The following is a 21293-nucleotide window of genomic DNA, read 5'->3' as shown; positions in this document are numbered from 1 at the left end:
AACCGATTCCTCCATAGGAAAACACGTCTGATATATTCTTTACGTTACTGGTGACGGCATGTGCGTCACATGACAGGAATATGTTGTCGACCCACATAACTTGCACACTTGGCGAATGGGTAAAAAGATTATTCTACCTTGCCCGATTTAGGTTTTCTTGTGGATGTGATAATCACTCCCAAAAAGTGATGAAAACATAAGAGTTTGTCACATAAACTGCAACAAATGAATGCAACAGTTTCACAGTTGCACAGTTTTCCCTGTGCTCTGTCAGAACATATGTTTTTAACGTTTTCAAATGTTTCCGTGCGTAGACCGTCAAATTCTGTATATGTCCAAGCAAATCTGAACATGTCCTGGAATTTTGGAGAGCGAAGTTGATTATGTGTGAGTGCCTGAACTTTGATAATTATCTGAAAATAAAAAATTAAAATTTTCATCCGAGAGATGATTTGAACCAATGACCTGCCATTCCACAGCTGCTCACGCTAACCACAAGACCACGGCGCTCATCAGCCAACACTCTCCTTTATGTTGCCTATCTTGCACATGGACTACTCAGTTTGTATATTTTGCTTATTTTTTTTTTTTTTTTTTTTTTTTTTTTTTTTTTTTCATAGTTCCACACAACTTCTTCCTGTTTCCTCGATTGATCTGTGTTCAGTTTTTCAAGGCCTATCCCTGTGCCAACTTATAACTAAATCTGAGGGGGGGGTGCGATGGGAAGGTTCCCTTGTAAGAAGCTTTGGCCAGTGTGTGACTCTGAGACCTGTGAGTGCCTGTAGTCAATGAGATGGCGTCTGGCCAAGAGCATGGGACTAGAAGTGGACAATGATGATACTGATGAGCTTGTGGAAGATCACAGCCAAGAAATGACCACTGAAGAGCTTATGAAGTTGCAGTGTGTTTCACTGAAGGAAGTTGTGGAGACTAGTTTGGAGGAGGCAGTGGTAACAGCAATCTTACTGACGCAATAAGAGAGAAGTGCTAAAACCATGGGAATCAATTGCGTTGTAAATCGAAAATTTTCACCCCCAGTGAAACAGTGGCTACACGCGCTACAAATTCATTTGATGATAATGCTGTGACTCATTTTTGACAAATGTTGAAGCGTCGGCAGAAACAAAGGATGTAAAAAAAATAATTAGTTGTGTATCATGAATAATAAATTACATAATACTGTGTGTATAAGTCCCTTCGAATAAATAATGTATATAAGAATAACAAGAGAAAACCTATAGTACTTTTCTTGCATGGAACACATTACCATATTTTACATTAATTTATGGGATAAATTGTTTTGCTTAACGAGTGTTTTGCACTAAGAGTAAGATTCTGGAAGGAATTACGCTTGTTGTGTGAGGCTCCACTGTAGCTGCAATCGCTTTGTTATTCTGGACCAGGTATAGCGCATCTTGGATCTTTCGTGAAACAGTGTTTTTGATTGCTTCCTTTCTCCCAGGACTTAACTATTTGAAACTTGTAAACGGCGAAAAACTTATTGTGCTTTGACTTGGCTCTTTGCACAGAACTATTGTTGCACCCAATCATATTATTGCAATGTTCCTAAAAACAATTTTCAAAAAGTAATGTTGTTTTTTCCCATTTAGCTAAGTGCAATGAAGTAGTTATTAGTTTCTATTGGTGTACCTATTTTCTCACTTCACTGAAGCATGAGGAAAAGAAGGAATTGAACCATGAGCAAGAGTGAACATTAATAGTCAAATTCTTGGGACCATTTTTCCCTATGTTTGTGGTGGTAATTATTCTTTTTGACAGTTTTACATAATTAAAGTAACCCCAAAGTAACAGGACAGTTAGAACCCTGGAAAATTTCTCTAAGATTTAGTTTCAATTTAGTTGCCCAATTTAGGGTATTGCCTCCATCATGCATATATGAAAATGCTTCTTTTTCAGCAGACAAAAACGGATAAGCTGTTTCTGTTATGACCTAAATTTACTCATTTAGAACATTTTTATTTCTATCTTATTTTCAACAGTTGTTCTTTTCCTAGTAGTGAAGGAGTTACTACATTATCTTATATGTGGGTTTAATTTTGATTCATGGTGGTGATTTCGTATTTAAATTGTCATTTTTATCAAGATGTAATGACATTTGTAGCTGTTGTTGACAAATTGCCATGTTTGTTAGTCGCAAGATAGATTTATTATAAGTTTTACATTGTATTTGCATTGAAGTTTTAGTAAAAACTACATCTGTATATGTAGATTTTTTGCAAATTGTAAATATCTCAATTTTTTAGAATCGTACCATTCAAATGAGGCAACCCCAAATGCGACCAGCAAGAGGATTTGCTCAGGTGGAGATTTGTCACCACTGAATGGAACCTGTGATATATCTGGAGCAGCACGCTTGTGCCACTCACAGCCAGAGCCAAGACTTGAGCGAGAATGCCCTGATCAAGGACCACTTGTGCAACATGATATTCCATTTTCCTTTTCACAGCCAGCACATTTGGAAGATCTGTTGCTTAGTTCACAACTGAATCCTACCCAATCATCTGGCACACAGGTATGCAAAACACATTTATTCATTTTTCCCTCCTTCTGTTGGTAGTGTTTTCATGTGTAGCAGATTATCAGTATATACAAAGAAAGAAATGTACTTCTACAGTTTCTTGTTGATAAGTACAATAATTTCTGGTAATAGCATATTTTACATTAATATGAGGTTTGAATGCATTTCTATGATTTTTGTTGGAACTGTATGTATTGAATAAGGAGACTCGATAATAAAGATACTAAACTCGCATTAAAAACATGGTGAGATTCCAAATTGCCACTGTGTCACCTGGCCTTAGGTTTTCTGTGGTTTCCTCAAATTGCTTCTAGTTATGGATAATTGTCCATAGCCTGTTCCTTCCCCCTTCTTCATTTGGCTAAAATGTAGTACGAGGGACAAGGATAGTAATTCTTGTAAAGTGGAAGTGCTTTCTTTTTATTCCTATTAAGTCTTCATTTCCTGCAGCTTATGTTGTATTTTGTGTAATTATGTTCAGCAATCTGTTACCATTCGGTCATTTGTATGATTTCGCGGCATTTTACAAATGTACACTCATATTTAAGTTTGCACACTGAGAAAATTGAGTCCATAGCTGGTGTATACGCTGTGGAAAGTTATTTCCTGTTGTATCTCTCTCTCCCCCCCTCCCCCTCCCCCGCCCCCCCTCCCCCTCTCCCGCTCCCCCTCCCCCTCCCCCCTCTGTGTTACACGTCAAGAACAGCTTGAACTGCAGATATTTTCTCCTGTGGGTGTGTGAAAAACGGTGAAAGATTACTTTACACAGGTTATCAAAGCTTACTATTACTTGCACTGCTCATTTTCATCAGTTTTTTAAAGTCTAATTTTTGATTGTACTGTGTGACACAGGCACAGCAAAGTTTGTGTGAAAACTTCATACAACAAAATTTTAAAAATTTGAAGCAAACCAAATGCAATTAAAGAAGTGGGCTTCTGAAAGTGAACAGTGGAAGTGATACAACATTTCTTTTTTCAATACTTGCTAGTTAAAGAAAGAATCAGTCATCATATGTGAAAAAGGCAATAAACTCATATTAATTAGCACTGATGATTAACAAATAAAGCGGAGTGCATCAGACTGAAAACATTGTTTAGTACGCAATAAGTTTGGCGAGGAAAAGTAAAATAATCATGTGATATTAATGCTAGCGCCTTTATTTTTGACAGAAACAAATTGAGTTGTGCTTTTAAACTAATAATGAAAATACGAACTTTTCTGTTTTATGCTTGCATTGTCCAGAAGCTTTGGATGTGGATTTGTCTGGTGGCTCATACACGTATGTAAATTTCATAGAATTGTAGGTTATTCCTAGTGGAAGTACGGAGTTCTCATGCATTTTTATGTTAATGCAAAAACAAAGATTTACATCTGCTAAAAATAATCACGCTGATTGGGAGAATACAGATGGATTTCCCCATATTAAATTGCTGATCTTAACTCCAAAGTGCTTTAATCATTTCCCGCCAATTTCCAAATCAAAATATAGTTGGAGCTGTTCAGAGTTGTTGTATTAAGACCAGTTAAAACTAATAGTTAAATGATGGTACTAAGCAACTTGAGGAACATTCACTTGCAGATGTGCACCTCGCTGCCCACTGCTTTTGTGCATCAGCACCATTGTAGCATATAGCAAAGTTTCAGTATAAAATTTCACTGTATGCCACATCCACTCAAACCACCTCAGTAAATTTGCAATTATGGGGAGGGGACTAAAAAATAAAACTTCATAATATGTTCCTTTCATGTAATACACTAATATATTCAAACATAAAATTGTGGACCACTCGCAGTCCTCATTCAACAGATGTGGGGAAAGCTAAACTGTAACTCTCCATAATATTTCCATAAAATGTGTTAGCGAAAGCTGTGATGTTAAACATAGCCTATGACAATGTTCAAAAGGTTTCCAAACTTAATATGCAAACTGGCAGTGGCCTTATAATGTAAAAGTGGCAGCCAAATGAAAGCAAGAGGGGGAAAAAGTAAGTAAATTATTTATTATTTCAAAAGTAATTGCCATAACTGTTAATACATTTATCCTGTTGTGAGACCAGATAGTTAAAGCTTATATGAAAAATGTTTGCGGCACCTACATAACTGTGATTGTACCCAGGCATGCACCTGTTTGCCCAAATCAAATAGAGGGCCATGAAGGTCTTTCTTCAGGGCACTGAAAATATGGGGAGAGATCGGGACTGCATGGAAGGTGTACAAAGGCTTTCCAGTAAAACTTCTGCAGTCTAGTCTAAACAACCTTGGAAACGTGGGTTGGGTCCATTTGCTTCCATGGGAACTGCAAACGTTTTTCCTTGGTGGTGGTGGTGGTGGTGGTGGTGGTGGTGGTGGTGGTGGTGGTGGTGGTGGTGGTGACCATCTTGTCTCACGGTGGAGTAAATGTATTAAGAGATGACAATTACTTTTGAAATAATTAAGTTTATTTACTTTTCCTATCTGTATCGTTGCTGTTTGACAGCCATTTATACTAATTTCAGGCATATTGTAATAATTAGTGGGCTCTGATGTTTCTGTTTGGTGACTACTGTTTCACCAAGTGTTATTTTTTTGCTATTACAGACATCTTGATTGGCTTAAAAGTAGCCACCGTAATGCAAGTGCTCATTTTTATGACTTCACATATCTATCCTCAAGCCTGTGACTGTAATTTTATTCCTTACAATAATACAGCTTTTGGTACATGGGCTCAGAGTGCAGTCTAAGTGTAAGTTCACTTTGTACATAATTAATTACTCAGATGTGAATTACAGGCCCGGGAAATCCAGAAAATACCCAGGATTTTCTTCATCCGGGAGAAAACCAGGAAAAATCCAGGAATTTTTCATTGTTTTAGTTTGTAGTTAAATTTTTGTAATTTTGGCCGGTAAGAACAGATACTTGAATTTTACTGTAGCCTACTACTGCAGAATAATCTGCAGCCATAAAACATAAATGAGAGAGACACACCAATGTAAAACTCAAGTTGCAAAGAAAATGCACCATTTACAACAACAAAACACAGTGTGTGCACAAGCGTCTTTCGAAAGCGACATGTGTCAAAGGCTTTAAGGCAAATACTATGCAATACTTAGCAGAAGACTGCTTTCATTGAGCATGGTGTCACAGTTGCTTAGATTAGATTAGTTTCCAGCAGGCTCGTCCACATGCACAGAGCTGAAATCGTGTATGAGCAGTGCCTTCTCCCACTTGCTATGTGAAGTATGACTGTTAGATGCATAAGCTGTCAGATACATGGGGAGTAGTCTCCATGTGACACGCTTAATGTTTTGTGATTTTTGCTGTTGTCTCTTTGTTTACAACTCTCACGTCAAATGAATATGAATTGCATTTCTGTGACTAGAAGCTATCAGATGAATTAAAATACATTCATTTTGTTAATGGATGATGGAAATATGTTATTAGTTTGTTTCCTGCTCTTCCTTTTCTTCCACATTATTCACAATCGAGCATTAATCGCATTGCAGAACAATGAAGTTATTTCTGTTGATTTCCGGACGAAATTTGACTTCAATTAATCTGCTCAGCAGAGGTAATCAGTTTATTTGAAAGGAAGTGTTTCATTCCACACTTTTGACTACTTTAAACTGTTCACTGAATTTCTAGTGTTTGTCTTAATCTTCTGGCACACGTGGCATTATGCCATAATAAAGAACCAAACATAATTCAGTGATATTTCTCCAAAAAAAAAAAATTTGACTAGCCGAAAACTACACTGAAAAGATGTAGCAGAATTTTACATATCTGGCTTCTTTGAAACTCTTTGTTTTTTGATCACAAGACCTGTTTCAACACTTCTGTGAGGCCTCTAGGCTTGAAGTTATTTCTTAATTTGTGTTGCTTTTGTCTTTTGGCAGACAGCTATTCTTCAGTGAATTATAGATGGGCAGAGCACAGGGTTTTGTCTAGCAAAATATTAGGGGCTTCAAGTTGTAAAGTCAAATTTTGAAACGAATATTGTGCCAAGGACTGCTTGAATTTTGAGTTCCTTGTCTGGATAGGATATGATAAAATAATTGCTCTAAGTACAGTAGCTCTGTATTCCTCAGAACAATATGCCACAGTACTGCACATGGTTATGTAATTCCCCTCTACACAAGAAATTCCAAACAGAAAGACAACGAAAGGTATAAGAGCAGACGAAATGCCGAGGACAGACTTCTTATGTCACTGTATCTGTGCATGTGCTGTAACTTACGGCACTCTGTGACAACTGCTCTTGCAAACCTTTTTCCAACAGGCACAGAAAAATATTGTGAATGGTGGTTTGAGAAGGGGTACCTTCAAAGCAAATTTCCTTCTACACATGATGAATTAAGTAACATGTGAGAATGGACGATGAATGTTAAATCACAGAGCATTTGACTCTCATTCAAAACTTAACACTTGGAAGGCCGGCTCCTTAGAAAATTTTCAGGCCCAGAAGATTAGACATTTGTCATAATTTGAAATTTTAATGGCATATTTGTGTTTCATGTATCTTAATGGGTAAAAAAAGTCCAATATTATACTTGAAAGCTTAGCTTTTCGTGTAGCTACATGATATGTATATTGTTTTAAACCATGAACTTCCATGGTGTATATGATCCGGGAAAAACCCAGGAATTTTTTCGTCCGGAAGAAAAGCGGGAAAAACCCAGGAATTTTTTAGAATTTCGGGAACTTTTGCTTGTTTTAGTTGCCAGTTAAATTTTTGTGATTTTGATTGGTAAGAACCAATAGTCTAACCAAGAATATTAGTGTATCCCGCTTCTGCAGAATAATGCTGCAGCAAAAAACATGTACGAGAGAGAAAAAACGAAAATAAAACTTAAGTCGCAAAGGAAACGCGCCATATACAACAACAAAACACAGTGCTCATAAAAGTGTCTGCCAACACAAAGTATGTCAAAGGCTTCAGAAAGAATATGCAGTGCTTCCTAACAACAAATTGCATCCGATGAGTGTGACATGAGAGCTGTTTACATTTGATTCATTTGAGCAGTTACCTATGAGTAGCATCTTCTTTCTCTTCTGGCTACAGATGTGTGGGTGGGTGCCACTAACTAAATTGCTCCAGTTCAGAAATATCGTAGATCCAGGGCTGATGCACAGAGCAGCCTTGAGTCGTAGTTGGGAGGTGGGTAGTCTCCACGTGACCTGTGTTTACGTTAAGTGATTTTGCTGTTTCCTCTTTGTTTATTGCTCTCACATTAAATGGAAACAAAACGGATTTCTGTGGCCGGGAGCTACCAAATGAATTAAAAAACATTCGCATAATTACGGAATGGTAAAATATGTTGTAATATGTTGTTAGTTTCAGGTTTTATTTCCACCTTTCTGACAGCCAAGCATTAATCACCTTGCAGAGCAATGAAGTTATTTTTGTCAATTTGCTAGAGAGATTTGGCTTTTATTAATATTTTGTGCTGAGGCAATCAATTTATTTGAAACAAAGTGTTTAATTTCACACTGTTGGCCTGTTTTAACTGTTCGCTGCATTTCAAGTGCAAGTTTTCCATCTTCTAGCTCGTATGGCATTGTGCCATAATAAAGAACCAAACATGAGATAATACAGTACTGGTACTCAAGAAAATTTACATCTAAGTCCGGACGTAAGATTGTGCCCTTGAAGCCGAATTATGCATTTTAGTATAGTTCACGAAATTCCGATACTCCTGAAGTATCCTTTGGTGTCTTGTTTCTTTTATGACATAATGCAAGATCTTTTAATATTTTACACGTACGAACATGCAGGCTTCCTGCGTCATCTCAGCTGCGCAGGCGCAGTGACGCCTGTTATCTGGCGCTCTCTGGCAACTGCTGAAACGAACAAATTTTTAACAGTTCACAGGAAAATATCGCGAATGGTGGTTTGAAAAGTGTTACTTTCAAAGTAAAGTTCCTTTTATGCAAGATTAACTATGTGCAAGAATGTACGATGAATTTCTTTAATCACAGAGTGTTTGACTCTCATTTAAAAATAAACTCTTTGAGGATGACCATCTAGAAGAATTGAGCGCCCAGAAGATCAGCCATTTAGGTCGTTATTAAAAATTTTACTGGCACACTTGTGTGATGCATCTTACAAAGTGTAACATTCGCAAAATGTTCAGCATTATATGTGGAAGCTTAGCTTCTCATGCAGCTTATTAATCTTGGAGACCTATATTATTTGTGAAAGCATTGTTTGTCTTCTAGCAAAACTATGTATATTAATTTAAACCATTAACTTTTCTTTTTGTGTGTTCGCGCTACTTAAGTGATCTTGCTATTGGTTGACTACACTACGTGTCCTCTGCTGTCATCAGCTGCCGAGATCACGTGACGTGAGCTATGACTGGCTTACAAAAGCGCATCGCAATCTCAATTTCATTGCTTCAGAAAGTAACTTGCAGTGTTTAGTGGAATTCGAATTTATACCTCCGTAAAACGAAGAAATGCAGCGTACATGTTGCCGCACATCAAAGATATTTCCAAAATGTGTTTCCCCCTCCCCTGGGTTTCATTTTCTAAAGCGCCGGCAAATTCTACGTCTGTGTAGAAAACCCTAAACATTCTAAGGACTGATAAGTTTTACAGTGCAGAGGAAAAGTATACTGTCTTTTAACACGGAAAAAGTGTATTTTCAACTGGGAAAAACCTGGGAATTTTTTTTCTTGTCCACGTATACACCCTGAATAAAGGATATTACTGTAGCCCACTTCTGCAGAATAATACTGCAGCAACAAAACATGAACGAGAGAATAAAATTTAAATTGCAAAGGAAATGCACCATATAAAAGAACAATGCTCATACGAGCGTCTGCCAGCAGCAAAGTGTGTCAAAGGTCTTAGGAAGATTATGCAATGCTTAGTAACAACAAATTACCTCCGATGAGCGTGACATCAGAACTGTTTACATTAGATTCACTTAAGCAGTTACGAGCGGGATCATGCGCAGTTCAGTCGCATATGACTAGTACCTTCTCCCACTTCTGGCTACAGAAATGTCGCTGTTGGCTGTGTAAGCAGCAAACCGGGGTATCTGAACCGGACAGCAATTTCAGTAATGAGGGAGACAAATTCGTATTCTTGAGGAAAAAAAACGTTTCACAAAGCACCTAGCACACGTCAGTCAATCAGTTATTCAAAAAAGTTTGAGACGCGTCCCAGTTAGTTTTTGAACACATTCCAAGTTGATTTCTGAATGAATCATAAGTTAATTTTTGAATGCGTGTGTAGTGTACGTGATGTCTCTGCTAGGGGAATCCTCATCGCATCTAGAAATAAACTTTCCACAGACAAAAGGGGACAGGGCTATAAGAGCTGAGAGGAATGAAGCAGAACTGATGAATGCAGTTTGTTTATGTGATTTATAAGTCCATAGATTCAGACTACCAGAGTGGAAATAAACGACTAACAGGTAAGAAAGATTACGTATTATCTTCTTGGTGTATCCAAGAAAATGAAATTTTGACAGAAAATTTTTGGCCAGATCGCAACGCTACAAAGGGAAAGTTGTGCAGCAGCTGCTTAAGTTCTATTCTGAGAGTAGTGCAGAAAATGCATTGTACGAACACGTAATAACGCCTAACCGGAGAATAATCGCAGGATAACTAAACCAGTGATTTTGGCAGGGTTAGTAGAGTTAACTGGAGAATGAGCTTTGACAATGGTAGGAATAATTACAGAATTAGTGATTAGAAGATTGTTAGAACGAGAAAGAAGAAGAACTGGGGACATCACACAAATTGTGGAAGAATATTCCAAATTTATACAAAAATTTCGTACTACTACTTTTTGATATCATGCTTGAGAAGATGGAGCGTATGAATGAAATGTGAAACTATTTCCTAACATAAAGCCTTTTGCTTGTAGTAGGCTAAATAGGCATTTCACATTGGTACTTCACAATTATATTGTCGTATTAAAAAAATTACCGTTATTACCAAAACTGTTTCACTTGCTGGTGTGTGTTACAATTGCTGCAATATTGGAAAGGTCTGTTTTCTTTTATCGAGTAGACAGTGACAAAATAGACGTAATCAGATCGAGAAGCCACATCACTCTTGTTTATCATTTGTATTAGCAGCTTTTTCAGTATTAGACGACGACATTTCAATTTTTCATGTAGCAAAACATTTGACGAATTTTGATGAGGTAATAGATTCTTTCGCGGAAAGGAAAGCACACCGTGCAGAGCTGTAGTGAGATTAGAGAGGAAAAAACGCTTGGACCTAATGATTGAAGAAATGTGTACTGTCTTGCTTGTCTCTTGTCCAAGCTGGTTTTAAGTGTCCTATAATTCATTTGATGTCACACAGAACAGCAAGTTATTAGGTAATATGCAATGGAGAGCCCAAATTTTCTGAAGAGCTCTTGTTCTTCTGGTCACAAATGATCCCATATAGTATTAATTGCGAGGTTTTTGTTTTAGAAGGGTGGGAGGGGGGGGCAGGATGTCAAACCCCGCCCTACTGGGAGCAAGAGAGAGACCACAGGACATTTTAATTTCCAATATAGTATGATGGCATCCATTACAAAATATACGCATTTGAGTTCCACAGTGCGAAGTACAGTGACATTCGGTAGAAGAATGCTGTGTGGAGAGGCGTGTCACTGCACATTGGCACCAAGTAACACGTCTTACATTTCTTCGAAGTTATAAGTTTTGTGTGTCAGACTTTTCAGAAAGATGTGCGCTACAAATTGAACATATTTTGGAAAGGTTTTTTTGACGTTCTGTCTCAAACACTCTAGGAGGGGGGTGCCACCATCTAGAATTGTCTCGGTTCAAAATATTGTAGACCTGTGGCTGATGCGCAGAGCAATCTGAGTTATGGGGGGGGGGGGGGGGGCGACTGTCTTCCACGTGATCTGTGTTTACATTTTGTGATTTTGCTGTTTCCTCTTTGTTTACTGCTCTCACGTCAAATGGAAAAAAGTGAATTAAAATACATTCACATGGTTATGGAAGGCCAAAATATATTATTAGTTTCAGATTTGATTTTATTTCCAGCTTTCTGACAGTCAAGCATTAGTCGCCTTACAGGACAATGAAGTTATTTTTGTCGCTTTGCTAAAGAAATTCGGTTTATATTTATCTTTTCCTCTGAGGCAACCAGTTTGTTTGAAACGAAGTGTTTAATTCCGCACTATGGCTAATTTCAACTGTTCGCTGCATTTCAAGTGCACATTTTCATCTTCTAGCACATATGGCATTATGCCATAATAAAGAACCAAGCGTCAGATAATCCGGTACTGGCACTCTTTTTTTTTTTTTTTTTATCCCGAAAACCACACTGAAAAGCTTAATATCAGATCTTGGCCTACTTCGTTGGGAATCTGGACATACGATTGTGCACCTTAAGGCAAATTATTCATTTCAGTATGGTTCAAGAAATTCCGACACTCTAGGTGTATGCTCTGATGTCGTGTTTCTTATGACATAATGTAAGATATTTTAATGTTTTACACATACGAACATACGGGCTTCCTATGTCATCGGAGCTGTGCAAGCAGTGATGCCTCTCTGGCAACTGCTGTAACAAATCTATTTCTAACAGATTGCGGGAAAAATTTGCAAATTGTGGTTTGAAAAGCATTATTTTCAAAGTAAATTTCCGTTTACACAAGCTGAACTATGTGCAGGAATGTATGATGAATTTCTTAAATCACAGTGTGTTTGACTCTCATTTAAAAACCAACTTTTTGATGACAAGCCATTTAGAAGTAGTTAGATCCCAGAAGATACAGAGATTTATGTCAGTACTAAAAATTGTACTAGCACGTTTGTGTGACGTTTATCTTAAAATGTAAACCGTGCAAAAACGTTCCACATGTGTGAAAGCTGAGCTTCTCTTTTAGCTTATTAATCTTCAAGACAAATATTACATATGAAAGCTTTGCTTTTCTTGTAGCAACACTATGTATATTAACTTAAGTCATTAACTTTTCCTCTCTCTCTCTCTCTCTCTCTCTCTCTCTCTCTCTCTCTCTCTCTCTCTCTCTCTCTGCGTGCGTGCGTGCGTGCATGCGCACTACTTAACACTGAAGTTGCTACTGGCTGACTGCATCACGTTTCCTATGCTCTGAATATCCGCTGTCATTGGCCGACGAGATCACATGACATGAGCTATAACTGGCTTACAAAAGCAGATCGCAACCTCGATTTCAATGCTTTGGAAAGTAACATGTGGTGTTTGGTGGGATTCGAATTCATACTTTGGTAATGTGAAAATATGCAGCGTATATGTTGCTGTGACCCCCCACCCCCACCCCACCCCACTCCCCCAGTTTCATTTTCTAAAGTGCCGAGAAATTCTAAGCTGCCCCGTATAAAACCATAACCATTCAAACCTTTGATAAATTTTATAGTTCCTTCGAAAAGTATTCTGTCACTTAACACGGAAGAAGTGTATTTTTAACCGGGAGATCCGCGAAAAATCCGGCATTTTTTTTTCCTTGTCCACGTATACACCCTGACTTCGCTATTTGTGTGTTAGCACTACTAAAATGATGTTGCTATAGGCTGACTACATAATGCGTCCTATGCTCTTAAATATTTGCTGGTGAGATAACCTGACATGAGCTAAGATTGCCTGAGAAAAGCTCATCACAATCTCAATTTTTAGTGCTTCGGAAACTAGTGTGCTCTTTGGTGAAATTCGTATTTACACTTATGTAGTACGAAAATACGCTGTCTACATGTTGCTCCATCAAAAATCTTTCCAAAATGCATTGTGTGGACCTCCCCCCACCTCCTTCTCCATTCCACCTGAGTTTAATTTCCTAAAGTGCCTGGAAGTTCTACACCACTGCAGAAAACTTTTACCATTCTAAGAATATACAAATTTTATAGTTCCAAGAGAAAGTATATTGTCACGTAATACAGAGAAATTGTATTTTTAAATGGGAAATCTGGGAAATTTCCAAGATTTTTTTTCCTTGTACATGTATACAACCTTAAATGCCAATTGGGCAGTACTTTTTCTTTTAACCATGTGTACATTAATTGCAGACACTAGTGTAGTCATGCCTAGAAATATTTTAAATTGTTTGGAAGGTAGTCTCTTATTCTTCATGGAAGAAAATTTGTCTGTGTGACAAAGAAGTTGAGTATTTATGCACAAGTTTTTTCAAATATGATGAAATTTTAAAAATATTTTATTTTTCCACAGAACCCCTTCCAGAAGTTGGTGAGGCGTATGACACGCTTTTTTGTTACAACAAACTGTGAAGATAGTCTGCGTCGATTATGTGATTTGTTGGATAAAATTGGTTTTTCATGGAAGATTGCAACAACAAGAGTGGTAATTATCACTTAACACTATTTTTCATTTAAATTTATGATATGTAGATAAAAATGATCAATTTAAAATAACAAAAATTTAACTTCAGTGGTGAAAGGTTTTGTTGGGCCTGTAAAATCTAGAGTATGTGCTATTGGTGAGGGACAAATACACAGAAATTAAATTAATGAAGTATGGAGTAAGATGATTGGGCAGTGAAGGAGGGAAGCGCTGCAATTATGCGGTTACATAATTACTATCAGTGACCCGCTAGGGGGCTTGCCAGTCTTTAGTGCGTACATGCTTGGCTACCATGAGGCTCCAGCCTCTGCACCATTGCTTAGTCTTTCTTCTGCAAACCTCATTCGGGCTTTCTCTGCCTCAGTTTGACTTTCTGTTGGATGATCCTTTTGATGCCGTTTTTGCTGGGACTTTGCTCACAATTTTGGTCTTGATTTCTAGTTTCACTCCCGGCACTATCTTCACCTTCCATTATTGATTATATGGTCCCCATTGTTGGGTTTGACCTGCCATAAACTTTACAGAAGTGCTCACTGTGGTGTATGTTCTGGCTCTGTGCTCTTCCACTCTGACACCCTTCGTTCCTGTTGTTGCATTACATTTAAAACCCAGCATGGTAGCCATCCTGTTGGGAGAGAGAGAGGGGGGGGGGATTTTCAGGCACAGAGTACACTTAAGCTCATTAATGCTGAGGAGATTCTGTGTGTGTAAGCAACTACTACTTTCAAAATACTAAAAGACTTGATTGTTAGCTCTTAATCTCATATTGTGTATGGTTTTAAAAGATCTGAATTTGAAAGCAATGTTTGGATGACCATAGAATGCTACTAAGATTGAGTTATATTTTGGGACTATTTTTCATAATAAAGGGCTACTATAAATGAGTCATTTGTTTTCAGAGTTGTTTAATTCCCAAAATATTGTGTGTTTGCATTTGTCTGATGCAGGAATAGAACAGTAAACCCACAGAGTTTGCATTGTGTCCACTAGCTGGGTTTAAAGACTGCAGTGCCTTGATAAAAATGGCATTTAAGCAAGGAAAGAACTTTGTATTGGAATATGTGAGATGCATACAAAAGAATCACAGGGGAAAAAAAAAACTCGTGCATTGGAATCAACAATTTAGGGACACTGGTTGTCTCAGCAAACTGAAAAGTACTTGTCAATAAGTGCTCCAGATGCAACTGTGGAGAGGTTGAGGGTAAGCTTAGTACATGGTTAAAAAAAAAAAGGTACTGTCTGTGCAAACCACAAACTTGGAATGCCATAGGAAACTGAAGGGAAGATTTTGCAGTGGCTGTAAGATTTCAAACAGTACATACTGCACCTCATGTAACAACTAAAATTGGTTGATTATGGCTGGTGGCACATTTAGTTTTGCATTAGGATGATCATTTTGCATCCAAGCTGATATCCAGTGACGAATCATCCTTCCATTTATCTGGAAAAGTTACCACCATGATTTGTAAGCGTTGGTATCTGAAAATGGATACGAAATTGTACCACATAAACCGTATTCACAGAATGTTGGTCTTCCCTATGCAATGTCACAGGCGAAGCTGTATGGGCCTTTTTTTTCTGTGAGACGATTTTTGATGGGTACCTCTTATCTTGCAATGTTGCTGTGGTGGTTTCCACAACTGACTGTTCCGAGAATTTTGTCTTTCAACAAGATGAGGCACCCCCCACCCCTCTCATTGTAGTGTCAATGTTTGTTGCCACCTAAACGAGGAACTTCTGCAGCACTGAATTGGGCAAAGTGGTGAAGATAATGGGGCACTGTTCCTAACCCTTTCCACCACAGCAGCAAGAGGTTTTCAGCATTGAAGGTTTCATTATCTTCTCCAATGCCAAGCCTCATTTGGCACAATTTTTCGTAGATCTTGCGTGTTCCATTCTCAGATATTACTGTACTAGGCATCAGTGCTGCATAGTACTGCTGTCCTAGGGAAGCCTGTATTAACTGAAGTGTCGAACTGTAGCGGTTATGTTCAGAGAGAGGTTGCAATGAATACATTAAAGTTTCTAGGCACGAAATGCCTACAATTGAACCAAGCATACATGTAACTCTGTTCAGCGTAATTCTTTTTCATGTGTTAAGTTTTGTCAGTAAAAATTTTAAAGTAATATTTTTACCATTTTTATTATTGGATTGCAAAGCTAAATTTTTAAAAAATTCTTTGTTTATAAAACCGAACTGACTTTCAAAATTGTGAAAAATCATCTGAGCTTCTTCTTCTTCCTCCTCCTCCTCCTCCTCCTCCTCCGTCATTGTTGTTCTCTTCATATATAAGGTGGTCTTCACTTCTGTTGATACTGTTACTTACACTGCACTTCTCTCTGTCTAGGCCATTACTGTTCTATCTACTGACACACTTGTTTAATTCTATGTAGTTTTAAAGCTCACTTCGGCATGGATTCATGTTTAGTTTCATCCATCTTCCAATTGTTCCAGTCCTCTCTCATATACACTTTAAATGGTTGTAGAGACATCAAGAGGTTGCAGTTGTGAAGTCAGTCCTCCAGAATAACAGGATGCTCTGTATTTCCATCTCAATTTCTCTTTCAGATTTTTTTTTTCAAATGCCTACTAAACTGATCTAGCCTAAGAAGAGAACTCTTCTTCAGTAAAGAACCTTTCCTTCTCTCCCACACTCTGTTAATCCATAATTTCATACCAGCCTCATCCGTCCAACTCTTGTCATGCATGTGGCCACCACCTAGCAGTATTTTTAAATGTTTTGGCATTACCTTGTGCTTGAAAATTATCATTCAGGGTGACATTTATTGAACTATATGAAAAAAGTAAATTGGTTACTAAATATGGTGTGTACACATTTTATTCAGCACGCAAACATCGCTGCAGATGTTCAGATTTAGGTTATGACATGTTCGATATTTTTGCCATCATTGGCGATGATGCGGCGCAGGTGAATAGCAGAAATTGTGGATGACACACTAAAGTGACAGAACATCAATGCTGTTGGTGACCTCCTGACTGGCTGTTTTCAACTCGACAATGGTTTTGGGGTTATTGCTGTACACTTTGTCTTTAATATAGTCCCACACAAGGGAGCCGTATGTTTTCAGATCTGGAGAATAAGGCAGCCAATCAAGGCCTGTGCCAGTGGCCTGTTGGTACTCCAGAGCTAGAATGTGGTCCCCAAAGTCCTCCTGCAGGACATCATTCTCCTGCTTCAATGGGGTCAGACTTCATCTTGCACGAACCACATCTTGTCGAAATCAGGATCATTTCGGATAATGGGGATGAAATCATATTCCAAAACATTCACGTACTGTTCGGTAGTCACCATGCTATCAAGGAATATTGCACCAGTTTTCTTCGTGACTGGACATTGCACACTACACACACACCTTTTGAGGGTGAAGAGACTTCTCAATTGCAAAATGTGAATTTTGTGTTCCCCAAATGCGCCAATTTTGCTAAGCGCTGTTGTTGTCTGCAGCTGTTCCATTGGTGTAAAGAGTTGTGGTGAAAAAGCACTGTACCATATTTACTCGAATCTAAGCCGCACTTCTTTTCCGGTTTTTGTAATCCAAAAAACCGCCTGCGGCTTAGAATCGAGTGCAAAGCAAGCGGAAGTTCTGAAAAATGTTGGTGGGTGTCGCCATAACTTATTTCTGCCGTCGAATATAGGTAGCGCTACACAGGCATGCTTTGTAGGCACAAAGATAAATACTGGCGCTAAAACCTCTGCGTCAGTAAATAAATTAAAAAAAAAAAGTGGAAGGCGAGCGTTTTTCTCCGCCCCGAGTTTCGACCACTGCATTTTCATACATTATACAACGAAGTAAATACAAATTCCGTATTGTTCATCTTCAAATGTAGCAGCATTTCAGTGTACTGCGAAAACCCGACTGGAAAGACTGTTTGGGATCTTTGTCAATATGGCCAACTCTACATTCTGGATTTTTTTCCTATCTGAGAGACGAGATGGTTGCTAATAGGAACTTTTATAAATTGTGAATCACATGCAGTATTCTCGTCCACATAAGAATAATACGAATATAAACATTTTGCCATGTATTGTTTCGTGTTTGCTGCTATCTCATTTAAATTCCGTCTGCCTAATAAACTACGAAACTAGAGTGGGACAACAGCAAACGCGGAAGAATATACATATCATGTCATGTTTATATTCGTATTATTCTTATGCTTAACAGTGATACAGTCAGAAATGAAGCACGGCAATCGACTAGATTTTTAAATCTAAGATGACTCTAATTTCTGTGCAGAATGTAATGTACTAAAGAGGCGCCTGCAAAGATTTCCAAACGGATGAATTTTTTCGCTAAATTCTTGTTCAGGACATCATCTATCATACGCAATCTATTATTTGGTTCTTGTTGGATCATTATCAAAGAAAGCAGCAGTGTAAGTAACAACAAATAGCAGTCTCCTGCCATTGTTTCGCTAATGAGACAATTCCTCTCTCTTTTTGTTAATTGTAAGCTGCGGTAGCACGCACAAAAGCAAGCCATGCCACGAGCGGCGACAGGCCATAAACACGCACTATCAGAATGCGACAAACAATGCATGACACAGTACAGTAATGCATTTTCAGCTTAGAGTGACGTAAACACCTATAACAAAGAAAACTGCGCTTATCAGATCAAAGAAAAATAATCAATCAATTCAAACCAGACGAAGCACGTGAAAAAGGAAGGGTACCCGTATAAATACGAACGGAGCGCCTGACGCATAGCAATGGCTACCTGGTAAAGCTTTACTGCTAAGCTTAAGACTCGAACCAAACTACTGTAGGTGTATCGTCATTCATTCGACCTAATTTGTCTCTCATATTGCAATGGACCAACTTTGTTTCGATTTGGAGATGCGGCCTAAAACTTTACTCTCCCCTTGAATTTAGAGTCTCAAATTTCATGGGCGGCTTAGATTTGGGATTTTTTTTTTTCCCCCCCGTGATTTCGAGTCTCATTTTTCAGGTGCGGCTTAGATTCGAGTAAATACGGTATTTGGTAATAAGTTAGCAAAATGAGATGTGTGCACTTAATGCACAGAAAGTGGAAAAAGCCAAATTATCTGATTTCTTTGAAGCAGGATCAAGTTACAGATACCGTAACCGTATTTTTTCTTTAATGCGGTATCTTTATTGCAATTTGGCACTTTGCAATGTACAAACAACAAAGTATCTACTTTCTTTAAAGTAGGATCAAATAATATTGTTTTTTCTTTTAATAGTGTACTGTCTCCACTGTTCGCAGAGTTTAAATGTGTGAAAATATGACCGGTATTACTGTATCTATATCTGACTTCTAAGTAATTCTGAGTTAAAAGTAGTGTTCCCACCCCCACCCCCCTTGATACACACACAAATTAGATTCAACTGTAGTTCTTCATGCATAGTTCTTCGTGAAGAGGAAATTTTAGAGCTTTTAAAGTAATGTGTTAAGTTAAAATGAGTGACTGTGATGTTGATGATGCCACTGATTCATTGATACACCAATAGTGAAATGACAGAAACGGTCCACCGTGAAGAGTTTCAAAACGTATCGCACAGTGTCAAGTTGTGTATTGTAATGCTTACACATTATGTTTGACTGAAAGTGCACATTTGGTTTTACTGCTGTAACGTGTTGCATGTTACCAAAGAGGCACTCTTAGAACACTTGCACAGAGCAAAATGCAAACTTTGATGGATTTTATGGTTCTAATCTGGCATCAATCATATTTGTGTATGTAATGACTTGGAAAATAGAGCTTTGTAAACAAAAGATTCATTTATAGCAGCTCTGTATAGTCCACCTCTTAAGGATTCAGTTAATTTTATAGATTTTCATGTCGGTGTACTGCCTTCTGTTTGAATGAAAGCACAAATGTTAAGCAGGCAGTTGTTGGGCTTAAACATTTGGTAATTTCTATTTCCTCTTGTACAATTTTTTTCTTGCATCTGTCTTTTTGTTGTCAGGTGACCATAACAACTGTTGACAAGAGAAAGATGCAGCTTGTTTTCAAAGCAAATGTGATGGTGATGGACGGTAATACACTTTTGGATTTCAGGCTTTCAAAAGGTTGTGGCCTAGAGTTCAAGAAAACTTTCATTAAGTTGAAAGAATGCCTTGAGGATATAATTATTAAGGGGCCCGTTATGTGGCCAATTGCAATTGCTACAAACACAGTTCCTTAAAGTGTGATGTGTGTATGTAAACTGTTCCCCCTCTTGTATCCAAGTGGGAAAAGTAAGTTATTTGTAAATGTCAGCCATCTGCAGGTTTTTAGAAACTGTGATAATTTTTGCAAATTGTATAACTGCACAGTGCATGTGATTTCTGAATTTTATAAAATATATAATTTTTTGTACAGTATTGTCAGAATATTTTAAGCTTTGCTTACTGCAATTTTGTTAACCAGTGACATTTCCTGTAAAAACTTTGTAGAATTAAAGACTGAATGTTATTTTTGTAATCACAATTTTGTAATAAAGTTTTAATACAGTTTTTATCTTTTGGATTGTTAAATTGTCACACCTTAAACATATGTGGTTTTAATCTAGCATATGTTAAACAATTCTTAGTTTCATTAATTTCAGTAATTCATCCGATCTCATCAGATGTGCATTGTTGTAATGTTCACTTAGAAGCTTCCTCTGAAAGTGTTCACAAAATATGTACCACTGTACTTATTAGTTGTAGGAGACTCAAATGTTTGACAAGTAGCCTATCAAATGGATTATGTCATATACTTAATATTGAGGTACTAGATAATTTAAGAATTTGAGTAAATCTGGTTTTATTGCTGTATTTAGAAGCCCAAATGAACGATTCAGGTGTGGGTTGACACTTAAGGGGAGACGGTGGCAGAAACAATGAAAAATTTACAAATTATTTTTATTTGCTTATTTGATAGTAAATATAATTGAGATTATTATCCCAGAATTTTTCCTTGAAATTCGAACTACAAATGGCATAAAAAAATTAAAATCCTAAGCAGTGTAATGCGCCAAGCCCACTTTTCTATGTGCCAAAGGGAGGAAAAATTTTATTGCAGAATTTGGCCTGTGAACCTAGAAAATATAGCTTTAGAAGGCTGTGTTTTTATATATATATATATATATATATATATAAACAGCAGTGTTGTAAAGAAGGCTGTGGAGCCATTTTCTGGTTCAATCAGTGTGGTATAGAAGGCTGTGGAGCATTGTAAACAAGTTTGTGCTGTTCAGTGGAATTCGAGTGATGCTTGATTTATTGTGTAAAATTGAATCTGTTGATCCTTTTTTCAATGCCTAGGCCTGGTAAAGTATTTAAAATATAAAGTAAGTCCCATATTTCCAATATAAAGTGAAAAACTGGCATTGAGGTCAGGGTCGGACCTGCAGATGTAAACATTAGCTTGTCTCCAAGTGCATCTAAAATAAAACTTGGGACAGGGATTGTGTCAAAAGAAACAAATCCTGACAGAAATACAGGTTTCAGAATTGTG

General features: G+C 37.6%; 1 protein-coding gene across 1 annotated transcript in view; it reads left to right on the top strand.

Moving 5' to 3' along the window:
* LOC126417183 (serine/threonine-protein kinase grp) overlaps positions 1–20312 on the top strand; it is a 92513-nt gene extending 72201 nt beyond the window's left edge. Inside the window, exons 9-11 of the mRNA XM_050085084.1 lie at positions 2265–2533; positions 13697–13828; positions 19780–20312. Coding sequence (XP_049941041.1) covers positions 2265–2533; positions 13697–13828; positions 19780–19998 — 620 coding nt within the window. The 3' untranslated portion in view covers positions 19999–20312. The remainder of the gene's footprint in view (positions 1–2264; positions 2534–13696; positions 13829–19779) is intronic.
* Positions 20313–21293: the final 981 nt, after the last annotated feature.

The sequence above is a fragment of the Schistocerca serialis genome, chromosome 8 (genome assembly GCF_023864345.2).
Source record: "Schistocerca serialis cubense isolate TAMUIC-IGC-003099 chromosome 8, iqSchSeri2.2, whole genome shotgun sequence".
Classification (NCBI taxonomy): domain Eukaryota; kingdom Metazoa; phylum Arthropoda; class Insecta; order Orthoptera; family Acrididae; genus Schistocerca; species Schistocerca serialis.
Note: the sequence above shows the minus strand (reverse complement) of the source record. Positions and strands in the feature narration are given on the sequence as shown.